Here is a 12,713-nt window from a genome sequence, read left to right as displayed (position 1 = left end):
CTGCAAAGTAAAGATGACTTGATAGACTTTCTTGCCTAGACGCCTGAGGGCTGCTCCGCCTCCCTCAGAGCTTACCAGGGCGGGGAGGGCACCCGCGGCCGTGGACACCCAGAGCCGCGGGGAGCCCTGTATCTCCCCAGGGATGTTCCCCCCCCCGCCCCGGGGAGCCCGGTCTCCGCGGGCTCTCCCACAGGCGCGCCTCGACGCCGCCGGCCCTGCACGGGGGCTGCCCCACGCCGCCGCCCTCGGCGCAGGCTGCTCCCGGGAACGGGCTGTCGAGGTCAAATCGGTGCCCCCCAGCGCTGCCGAATCCCACCTCAGCAGCCCCCCGAAGGGGCTTCCTGGCTCCTGCCGCTGTGGCCGGGATCGGGCAGCCTCCTCCCGCCGGGGAGCGGCGGTGGGGAAGCGGTGAGGCGCTCCCGCATCTCTTTTGCGTTTTCGTTCTGGCTCTGCGTATTTTCCCCGCACCCCAAAAGGGCAGGTTCCTTCCTGCATCGGCTTCCCCCGTCCCGACGGCGGTGCCCAAGCGGGGTCCCCCCCAGGGGCTCTAGGGAGGCGGCAGTGGGTGTGGAAAAACTTTCCGGGAGGAGCTGGGGGAAATCTCCAGGACGACTGGGAGAAAATAGTAAATCCCTCACCCCGAACCAAAATCCTAGGGAAAAGCTGCTCCAGCAGCCGGAGGCGATGCGGTGGCGGTGCTGGGAGGCGCTCGTTCTGGGCTGTGACAGTTCCAAAGCTTTGCGCGGAGCTTGCCTGTGCAGCCCTCCAAAACTCTCGCAGGAGAGTTTTCCAGGGAACGTTCTCCAGGGAAAACAGATACCAGTGAGGGTTGATGTCACTCGGGCCGGTAGCGACGGGTGTCCAGGACGGGGGCTGACCCCACACAGCCTGCTAACCAGTCTGCACTGCCAGCTCACCAGTCCTGCTGGGGCACAGCGCAGCCTTATGGCCCCACGCAGGCTCCTGCCAAAACAGTGCATTGAGGGCCTGGCTCGGGGATTTGGGAAAGATCCACATGTAACCCAGTGCAGAGCTTGACACCTGGTCCCCTATGGCACCAAGCACTCCCGGCAGCCTGCCAGTCTCTCTTAAACACTACTGAGTGTTGACATCCTGCTCCCAGTGACAAAAATCACAGAGTGTCGCCTTCAGTACAACTTGTAAATCTTCTTTTAAGACACAAATTTGATTTCATTTGATGGCTCAACATCTGCAATGCACACGGAACAGGACAGACAGCATCTGCCTTTTCTACAGCACAGCACAGGGGCTTCAGATTAAACCTTGAGTGAATACCTGTGACCACCTAATCACACTCTGGTTTCATGTAAGAACATGTCCCCTTTTGTACACACACCGATGGCTGAGAAGACACAGACACAGGTTACGGCTGGACAGACTGGGCAGCACTTCAGCAACTGCCCGAGAGCCCTACTCAGAGCTGTGTGGGGGTCTTGGCCAGTGCTTTTGATGTGTGCATCTTCCTCATTCCTGCCACTGGGAATCTTCCTTACAAATAACGTGTTTCTGTAAGCGTCATCTGTTGTGGTTTAGTAGGAAGAGCAAGTGCAAAGGAAGAAATGGCAGCTTCCTTCTTCCCTCCCGTGTTCAGCCTCCGCAGCCTGGGAGGCACCAGTACTGTTAGACACAACCCTGACTCGGGGCTGCCAAGGACATGATAGTGTCACTGAAGTCACCAGCACCAACAAGCAGGGATGCAGGAGGATACTGAGGAGAAGCACTCTTTTGGCAAAGGATGCTACTAGAGAATATCATACCAGCATTTTAGCTAAGAACATTGGTGAAGTGTTTACACCTACATGGGGATGTGCCATCCAGTGAGTTACAAAACACTAGCAGTGCTCAGCCTAAAGCTGTAGTGATGCTTCTTTCCCCTTGGAAGCAAGAAATTATTGGAAAACACTCTGACTACAATACATATAGTAATCTGTCCCCATGCTCCCCTCCCTCTCAGGTCTGTCATCTCAAGGGTACGATGTGGAGGTCAGCTGAGTTCCTAGGAATGAAACCTGCGTGGATGTCCCTTTCCAGGCCAGTTTCTTTGCTGACTGCAGCCAGGCTGCCTGTGCTCACGGTCTTTCCGAGGAGAAGCACACCAGAAGCCAGCCAAAGTGAGTCATCATTCATTCAGTGAGTTCAACCAGGAGAAGGAGAAGACATGACGAGCCGGCTCGTCACCCCTCTCACTGCTCACGGGAGCTTCCTCCACTCGTCCTTGAGGGTATGGTTCAGAACCAGTCTGCAAAGGAAGGAAAGGTTGATAAATGGAAGAAGAAAATATGCATTGCATTAAGATCCATAAGATTTCACAACATGCAGGGAAACAGAATGAAGTGGGAAAGAAGGCAAAAGGCAGGGAGCATGGAAATTTGGGAAGCTAAGACAGACTTTTAACGCCAAAGAAGCCAGAGAGATTTTTGCCATGATCAGTGGCTGAGTAGGATTATGCTGGGTGAGCGTGTTGCATCTGTGGAAAGGGTTTAGTCCTGAATTGACCTCTGGAATATTATTGCACCGAAGGTGATAAATGCCGGTTCAGAAGGGATCCTGAGCCAGCTTGGCTTGTGTAGCTGGGCCTCCAGATTGATGTGAACCAGAGCCAAATGCTATTGCCAGTGCATTGCCACTCAAAATGATACTTGTTCTGCTGTTATGAAATCTGCCTTGGAAGTGTTTTCTTTTTTTTTTTTCTTTAAAGTCTTCTAATATTTATTTCACTTCAATTTAACTCAGATGAGGAACAGGAAATAAATAATACAGAGATATAAACTTCCGTTTATATCCCTCTTTTGTTTGCATAGGTATCCTACACTTAGAGTAGAAAAGGGAATCTGGACATGATATACTGTAGCTGCTAATAAAAGGAATTTCTAAAATTAGTTGAATATTTAACAGACCAGTGTAATAGGCAGAAATATTTTACTAGTTCCAGATCCCTTTGGCAAAGAATGAAGACTGCTTTGTGATAGTATCAGAAATCCTATTAAAGATAAAATATATAAAAATGGGTGATTTGCTAGCTAAGGAAAGCCTCGTGTCTTCATCATTAAAACCACAATTTAACTTGAAATATACAGGATATTTTTGCCCTCTATGCTCCTAGATGCACACACATTATTGTACATTCTTAAAATTAAACCAGCCTTGATGCCAGTCTTCTTTGTGCAGGGTTTTAGCTTACTTTGGAAACTTCAGCATGATCTCAGGTGAACTATTTGATGTCAACATACTACTCAATAGAGGGAAAATGACAAAGTAGTATACTCTGAATTTTAACATCTCAATCATTTGTAGAATTGTCCTAAAGCAGAAAGTTACCAAAGCAGTGTTGCTAATAGACACATCCAGCAACAAACATCGAAGCAGGGTTGCCTGTGAGGAACTGAAGCATGGGATGGATGATTTTCCTAAGCATTTTTGTAAGTACTTACTGTTAAATTGTACTACAGGAATAAGTAAGAACTAGTGGTGTGCTAAGCAGAAATTGGCTATTGGGCTTCATTCCAGTTACTACCTATTTAAGTGTCACCAACAAACAAGACAGCATGAAGGTATGAAGAGAAATTGATCCCAATTTCTTTATTTATATCTAATTAGAGTTCACAGTGCCATTTTAATCAAGATCCCTGGTTGCTCTAAATTGAAACAGCCCTATTTATTTCAGTGAAATATTACCTGAGAAATTGCTTTACTATTTGAAATGTGGACCAATCTTTGACTTAGATTCTTTGCTACTCACTGCAACATACAGGACCCAGAAAAAATTTTTATGGAGAGGGATCTTGCAGACAAAAATAGATTTGCTTGCTAACTTTATAATGTACTTTATTGAGAGCACAAGCATGGTGAAAATCATGGGAGAAACAGCTGCCTACTTGAATGCAAAAGTCCATTTCCAGCAATGCTGGTGAGAAGGGCTGTCTCCCAGGCTTATGCAAAAGTATGGTAAAGAATTGGGCCCAGGGGGCCAGATCTTCAGCTGAAAGGCAGGTAGCTAATTGAGTCCTGATTATAGAAGATCTGCCTCTCAGCCCTGGAAAGTGCTGATTGCAAATCTTTCAACCTGATTACAAAAGTCAGGTATCAGCAGTAAATACACAGCCAGACTTTCTGAGTTATAAGGCATTTGGCACTCTCTTGATCTTGGTAGATGCAGGAGCGTAGGTGGTTTATTAGCCTTTTGTGATGCTGAAAATTTTGCCTTTATTTTTGGAAGGGCAGTCAGAATGCCTGTACTAGCTTAGAGTAATTTTGAAACTGGTTGTGCAATTTTGTGCACCAAGCCCTCAGCAGTGTGTGTAAGCAGGCATGGGAAAACCCTCCTCACTTCTCACCCTGTAAAGGACTAGGACTGGCAAGAAGTTTAAAACACAATTCCTGCTTTTTTTTTTTTTTCCTTTTTTTTCTTTAACCCACACTGTTACCTTGTAATTTCTCTTCCTATGCAAGGCAGGCTTCCTTCAGCACTTCCACCTGCTCTTCCAACCAGCCACTATCCAGAAATTTACATTAAATCAAGATTAACTTTGAAGCAAAGAACTACCTACAAGTTTAAAGTTACGCTGGGTGCTTCATAGGCTTTGGAGCCAATATATAAGAAGAAAGAAAGCACAATGTAATGAGTTAGACTGGCAAGCTGACTACATTACCCTGTTAACCAGTGGTGCTGGTACTGCACTTCAAGCACAACAATCTTTGTCTGCATCACTGCCAAAACTGTATTTCATAATGTGTTAACTCCTTCATATTTTGTTGTGATGACATCTTTCTGTGTCAGCAAAACAATGCTGGAACGCCAACGCATTCCCACTGGGTTTGGCTGGATGAAGCATTTGCTCCCTGCACCTTGCTGGACTCAGCAGGCTGCCAGTCTGCAATACCTTGATGTGCCTTTCCACGACCAATCATTTTCCATCACACCCAGCCAGGAGTGAAGCAAGCACAAAACTGACAGTAGGGCCATTACTTGGCTCTTAGGCTTGTGTTTTCACACCTGTGACACTTTAGTGTTTGTCTCTGAATCATACAGTGACTGAGGTATGCTCTCTTCATGTAAGACAAGAAACCATCAAAAGGCGCCAGCAACAACTTTGTCCAGGTTATTAAATCCATTCTTCCCTTCCAACAGCAGCCCACACAACTCAGAGTTATACAGTGTGCTGGAATTGTCTGAGACAAAGATTTCAGCTGTAGATTTTACAGAAAAAGACCTGTTTGGAACCAGGCTGTGATTGTGAAAGACAGAATGCAGAAGCAGGTCTACTCAGTGTCACTGGGATTCAGGCATCTGACCGCTCTGTAGGTCCTCATAATCTCATGCTGGATTATCTTGATTTCCCTGTTACTGCAACCCTACTCTGCTGCCAGAGGAAAGCTCTGTGCTGAGCATGGCACAACCCTTGCCACATGCCTGTAAGACAGTCCAGATTCAACACTTTATTGTGTTTGTCCATTGCTATTAGGTAACTGTTGTCAAGCTTCTACCTGAGCTTTATCTTTGCCTTGGAGATCTCACGGATAGGGCTCGGTTTTCACATTACCTAAAATAACAAGTCCCAACCCTTTGGGTCCCTAAAAGTAATAAGGAATAACTAAAGTGTTTACCTCAGATTACATTAATTACATTAGGCCAATGCTGAGAGAGTGCTGAATACTTACACTTTGATTTATGTTTTCCCCTGTGGTGTTGAGTGACATCAGATGGTGCTTTCAATAAGCACCAGGAATTTTCACCAGGCCAGCTCATGAAGTGGGGAGGGAAGCACACTGTGCATGACTGATGGCTGGTTTTGTTTTTCCCATAAGCAAAGTCCAGGCTGGAGTTTACATGTCAATTATTTGGAGGTGCTGAGTAACCACAACTCCCACTGAGCAGCCATTCAGCACTCCTCAGCATCTGGCACACTAGAATTTGCATGAATAAACAGTATAAGGATCTCAGAGTTGAGCCTGATGAGTCGTTTCAAAGTTGCAGATATTCAGCATCTTTCATTTGCTTCCTTAAGCAGGACTCTGCTTAAATCTGTATAAAGTTCTTGTAAAAAGGTGTGGACATGAGGAAAGAGGTCAATGGGATGGTTTATCATAACATTTTCATTTATTAGGTCCCAGAAGTTATCCTATTTATGCTGGGGAAAAATAGGCAGTCTAGGCCCTTTAGGTATTTGAAATACAATGAAGTCTACACATTGTTTTCTGCTTTACCAGCACGAATCTCCATAGCTTTTAGGTACCAAGGCTGGGATCTATACTGATAAACTTTAGTCATCCAGAAACCAGATATCCACTCAAGCAAACTCTATTCATCCCCTCTAATGGGAGTGATTAGAGAAAGGCACAACCAGAGGGTGATTTGTGCCATCCTCAAAGAAGTGGATTGCCCTCTGGAGGTACTTGTTTCTTTCTACTGACTCTAGAGACACTCCAGGTGACTGGGTTAGACTAGATCTGGCTTTTAAGCAATTACACGAGAAAGATTCCAGCCAAGTATTTCAGGATATTCGAAAACTCCTGGATAGGAATTCAGAACTTTGCACTATTACTTTTACAAGATCACAAACTCTTAAATTTAGGAAGTGGGGAGGAAAGGTGAAGGGCTGAATGGCTTCATAATCTACTTTAACACAGATGGATGAGGCAGTTGGTTACAATTTATATGAATGTTTTCTGGAGCAATAATGCTAACCAAAGCAGGTTCTGCCCCTTGGGTCCCCATTTACCTCTTCCTGCTTTGGTTCCATGGTTCACTGCCCATTTGCATTGCTACAGCTCTTTGAAGGGCTGTGCTAAGAATGGGAATGTCACTGGAATGACATTAATTTTTTTTGTTGGTTTTTTTGAGGTGAAGGAAGATATTTTTAAACCTGGATCATTTGAATGATTTGATTTCAGCACAGCTCAACAAACAGCTGCCTCAGCACAAATGCCCTGTAAGTGATGGCATCTGGGCAGCAATAAGAAGCAGGGCCATTTGGCCAGAAACTCCTGAATCACCTTTGCTTCCAGAGGAAAAAATTGATCCCCACCCTTAGAGGCACATGAACTACCCAGTGCCTTCACTGCCTCCTCTTGATCCGGCAGGAGAGCAAGGGTGTGAATTTGTTAGGAAGTGTGGGTCTTGGAGAGAGAAGCTGTGAAAATACAGGTTCCTTGCTTCTAGGGTTTCTTTAGCCTCAGAAAATGAGCAAGAAATTAAATTTAATTCCCATTTTTAGCTGGCTTGTTTAGAAACAACCCCCAGTGTTGACAAGAACAGGCATGATTAAAAAATGCTAGCTGGTTGCAAAGCAATCACAGAATCTGTAGGCTATGTTTGTCTGCCTCAAATGTCAAGTGTTACACTTCTGGCACTCAACACTTCCAGGCAGCGGAAACAAAGGGAGCACAACAGGTTATTTTTAAATGGTTTAAACTTTAGTTCAAGCATTTTGTTTTCATATTTTTATGCAGTCTAGCTCCTTCAGCATAACACCTGGCAGCTGTCACGTATATCACAACAATATTGTGTCAAAGCTAAGAGGCTGCTTATTTTGCATGGATCTTTTTTATCAGTGGGAATCAACAGAGCATTCTCCAAAATAATTGCTACAATTACCTGCCACAGAAATACATAAGGTAGCAGACAAAATTATATGCACAGACAAGCTCCATCAGTCACAGAACGAGATATATCACTCTCTTAATTGTGGTCAGTAATGGACTTTAAAAGTCCATTGGGAAGAAATGCCTTTCTTCAATAGATCATCATTATACTACAATTAACATTATGTGGATAATGCCTAATGCAGAGTCTCTTACATAATGATCTCAAAGACATCAAATATATTTCAGAGGAAAACAGCACAACTGGCTTATTTTGGTATAGGTTCCACACACCTCTGATGGGACAGGGAGGTCCAGACACTTGAACCTGTGGTGGAAACTGCATTAGAGTATGGTGTGGGAAAGCAGCTTTCTTCTCAATATTACTTGGGACAAATGAAATACAGTTCCCTTATGTAAGTCACCTATTTTTTTCATGACTCGAAGAAAAGGCAGAAATAACATACTTGTGTAATATTTGACTGATTGCTGCACATCATTGGTCCAACTTTTTGTTGAGAGTAATTAACTACACATTTGCATAAAACCTAGTCCTGCCACTGTCCTGGAAAATGAAGGAAACCCAAGAGGAGAGTCTTAAAAACACGTGAATGTTAGGGCTGCATGATCAGACAGTCTGTCCTGCATCTATCCACATCATTCTTCATTCCTCTTGGAGTGAAGGTTTTTTGGGTCCTCCTGATCAATCAGCCTTCTACCCTTCTGCTCGCTCCCAGCCCTGCTGGAGAACTGTCTAGCAAAGGAAGGATCATACTGAGAGGCTGCAGGAGTAAGTGCTGGTCACGTGGTACCCGCTGGTCACCAGTGCCACTCATGGCTACCAGTTCTTCCCTCTTCCTCCTACTGCTGCTTTGTCAGACAAATAGATATGACTTCAGATTAACAAGTTAAAAGTGAAGTAAAGACCTTCCAAGAACTTCTCCATGGCAGTAACCAATCTAATCCATGTTCTAGAAAATTTGCTATTAGCTTTCAGGGAGAAGTGGCAAAAATAGTAATGGTTTAATGTCCTGTCTGTCTCTGTCAGGCAGTCTTTCCTTTGACTAATATGGACTTTTGTATATCAAAGTTTTTTCTTCCTCTGCAAATGGCACTTTTGTAAATCTAATGAATGACACAGAGTGATAGTTCAGACTGTGATTCACACTGGAGCTCCATTCATGGGATCAGATAACAGAGCCAGCATAGCTTTGAGGTGTGTAGACATGCACATCCCATGCTTGCAGGCTCATCCCGTGCCGCTCACATTGTGAGTGAGTGACTGACTTGGGCTCTTGTAAGTGTGCAAGGAGTGAGAGTGGTGTACGTGAGCTGTGGGCACAGCACAGCTCCTCTGAGAGACAAATCCAGTGGAGGTGCAGGACAAAAAGCTGGATTGTCAGCAAAAGCAACCTGTTGCCATTCCTTAAAGCCACCACATAACAGAAAAAGAAAGTCTCAGCCACGGTTACAACATTTTTTCTCTCATCAGCTGTTGCTGCTACCACTTTTCCTTTGTGTGCTCATTTTTCCATGTCTCCAGTTGTCTGAATCTTCTCCTTACTGCAACCACAGCAACTGAAGCTGTTATCCAAGCTACGACTCTGCTCCACAACTCCAAGATTGCTCAGTGAGTAGCCCCGTGACTTCCCAGATGGATGTCTGTCACGTCAAATCTCACACTGTAATCTCTGCTTGCCTGTTAGCAATGCCTGCCTGCTTGCACAGCACTCAGCCAAGTGATGGGCAAGATATTAATTCAATCTTCCTTCTGTCCATCTCACACTGTTCCCAGGTGAAGTCCAAGGAAGCTGTGATAAATTCTGCTTTTAGAGCTTTGGATTCAATTACAGTTATTGACCAGGTATTGACAGGGTATAGAGTACAGATTGCAGTCACTGTCACCAGAAGCAAGCTTGGAACTGACCTGCATTTTGGCAGGCACCAGCTCAATTTTTTTAAAAATAAAATTATTTATTTTATCAAATTAAATTTTGAAATTCTGCATAAATATAAAAATGAGTTTATTTTAAAAACAAATCTTTGCCAGACGTTGAAGAGGCTCATCAGCACTGATGGGGGAAATGACAGCTGTATTTTCTGGGTAAGGCATTTTGTAATAGAATAAGTCATACAGCAAGTGTTTCATCATGAACAAAAACCACTTCTGTGTACAGAAGTGCTGAGCCAGGAGTGCTCTGAGTGACTGATCTGTATTTCAATCACCACCTTCAGTGGCTGAGATAGACTCAGGCAGATTTTATAGGGTGCTCTCTAAATTGAAAAGGGCAATGAGAAATTCAGATCACGTATCCTTCAGGATTATGAGATCCCCATTCTCTGCTCAGTCAAAGGCATGATGTCTGTGTTGGACATCTGTAGCATGGTTTGAACATCGCAGCACCTCTGGGCTGGCAGCCAGGGATAACAGGCTTTTTTAATTAGTCACCGGTCTCTTACTTAATGACCTGAAGATTATTGCAAAGATGCCAGGAATACATATCACCTGGAAAGAGATATAAGACTGAACCATCATCATTTGATATGTCTGTCTCCCTTTTTTCCATTTAATTTTGGCTGCGCATGCAGCCCCCCTGGTCTTTATCTCTGTTTTAAATGTGCGGTAGGTGGGCACTGCAGGGTGCTGCAGTCCAGCCCCTCATCTGCTCACAAGCCTGGAAGGCCTGCAAGTGGAATGATACACTATCCAAACATAGGGGCTCAGGCCCAGTTAACTAATTACCACCACTGGGATTTTCAGTCAGATAGGCTGGCATTTAAATATTGATCCATCTCTAATGGTTACAGGACTACCAGTGCTGCTTTCCAGAGGGGAGTGAATGGCTACCCTGAAAACCTGGGCTGTCTCAAAGCAGTAAGATAACTAACCAAATATTCCACAAACAGATGGTTTGTGTAGTTATGACATACATCTATTGTAATGTGATGTAAACCAGCAACAGTTCATCCGTGATTAAGAAATATTTTTTGTTTACATTCTATTTTCCTTTCCAAACACCTTAACAATGAGCAGAATGAATGATGCTTGAAGGAGGAGGTTGAATGGAGGTAAAAGTCAGTGTTTAAATGAGCTAGTAACAGAAAGACAATGTCTAGGTGAGCCTGGCTTTGTATTAATTTCAACAGGAAAAATAATTTTGTCCAAACTGTCATTGTGGAGATCCTTTTACTAGTAATAGACTGAAAAAAAAGAAATATCCATAAATCAGATGGTATCTATGACTCACCAGACAAATAGCAGAGCAGACTATTTGAGGTAAAACTTCAGGTGAAGTATTTGCCACTCATATTAATTATGAGAAACTATTGTCTGAAAGCTGGTCTTAATGCATTGCCCTCACGACTCATCACGGCTGCCTCTGAATCACCCAGATAATTCTCAGAATTAAGGGAGACAGAGGTGTTAAAAAAGGAACAATCAAGACTTTCCTGATTTCCTCTGCATGTATTGCCAAACCAAGGGGAAAAAATGCACCTGAAGCACAAAGTCAAGATACAAAATGGAAATTTACAGGCAAAATTTGCCACCAACTGAACATCAGCCAGTGGCCACTGATGTAGCTGCTATCACTGAGTCCCAACTCTCTGAGTCTGACTACAGAGAAGCAAAGGCAGAATTTCTTGACTGTTAACTGAGTTTCTTACATCTAGTGTTTGCCCTATAGTTCAGGTACAGGCTGAACGCCTTTTTTTCCCCCAGGTGAAATTTAAGAGATGTTTAGGAAGAAGATTGAAACAGAGCTTGATTTGGGCTTCTGCACCAGCTGATTCAATGGTCTCCTACAAAAAGCTCAGCTTCATGAAGAATAGGTGACCCATTTTCATTCAGTCAAACCTTGCAGATCTTTTAATGGTACAGAAATAAACCTATCACTTTTCTATCTAAGGAAAGGTGAAATACAGGTATATCAAGACCTAGATTGCAAATATCAAGCTGATTTTTGCTGTCTACATTTCTGGATCCTTCATTAGCACTAAACACGCTTGTTGCAGGGAGCAGTGAGCCTTTGGAGCAGCAGCTGGTGTCTTGGAAGAGAGCTACCTGGGCCATGCCTGTGGCTGATGCTAACTTCCTGTTCTGCCCTGGGGAAACTGAGGGAAGGCTGAGTCGGATGCGCCAGAGGGAATGAAGACCCTTTCTTAGCACCATTCCTTCAAGATCCAGTCTTGAAAGACTGCCTTCTCTTGAGCAAGAAATCCCTCTTGGAACAGCTGGCTTAAAGTGGGTACTTGTCTTCCTTACCTGAGCAGATTGGCAATACTGAGTTTCCAATTTGGTGAAGAGAAAATTATTCATTTATGTTCTGGTGCCATGCCTGTGCAAACATTCCAGAGCAGTACTGTGCTAAAATGTGGGACCACGCCTTTTATACCCTGATGGAAAAGTGGAGGTATGTGGGCAAAGAGGACAGTGTAATCTCTTGGCCTTACTTTGGTTTTCAATGATCTTATTTTGTCCATGTTGTCTGCATATGGACATGAAAACCAATCAGCTAAAACTTAGCTAAATACTGACCTCTCTGATACGATTTAAAGCTGTCTTGTGGAAAAAAATTTGAAGGATCACCAGCTGAAATTAAAGTATTCAGCAGCAGGGCAAAGTGAACTACAGTACATGAATACAGAGAGGACTATCCTTATGGTAATTCTGGCAGATGGCATAAGGTTGCAAGCAAATAATAGAAAATTTTAAAACTAACGATACAAGATTAGCATAGGCCATTCCATTAGTATTTCCCCTCCCAAACAGTTCAGTCCTGATTATATTTTATATCCTCATGGAATTAAAGCACTGTACTTACTGGCTGCAAAGGGAAATTAGATCAGGCTACTGTTTGTGGATGATTAACTCGCACTTCCTTTTGGACTAAATGTATGCACTGGAGTCCTCTGGAGCCACAGACTGACTCTTTTCTTGTGGGGAATTTGAGCAATGGAATACAGGGTCCAGTACTTCGTCTTAGGTGAAATAAACTGGGTAACTACAGACACAGACAAACCAAGATTTTGATGAACTCTCACAAATTTATATGGTTTCACTGTATGAGAGATGTTGCCAACAAAACATGATTAGGGAAATTTGTGGGACT

The 12,713-nt window shown here is 43.9% G+C and overlaps 1 protein-coding gene across 2 annotated transcripts in view; it reads right to left on the bottom strand.

The window, feature by feature from the left end:
* Positions 1–1,152: 1,152 nt before the first annotated feature.
* Positions 1,153–12,713, bottom strand: part of TRIM55 (tripartite motif containing 55) — a 36,163-nt gene continuing 24,602 nt past the window's right edge. For both annotated transcript variants that reach the window (XM_082279460.1, XM_082279461.1), the window contains exon 10: positions 1,153–2,260. In XM_082279460.1, the coding sequence (XP_082135586.1) occupies positions 2,141–2,260 (120 nt within the window). In that variant the 3' untranslated portion in view covers positions 1,153–2,140. The remainder of the gene's footprint in view (positions 2,261–12,713) is intronic.

Source organism: Coloeus monedula, assembly GCF_965178545.1.
Source record: "Coloeus monedula genome assembly, chromosome: 1".
Taxonomy (NCBI): domain Eukaryota; kingdom Metazoa; phylum Chordata; class Aves; order Passeriformes; family Corvidae; genus Coloeus; species Coloeus monedula.
Note: the sequence above shows the minus strand (reverse complement) of the source record. Positions and strands in the feature narration are given on the sequence as shown.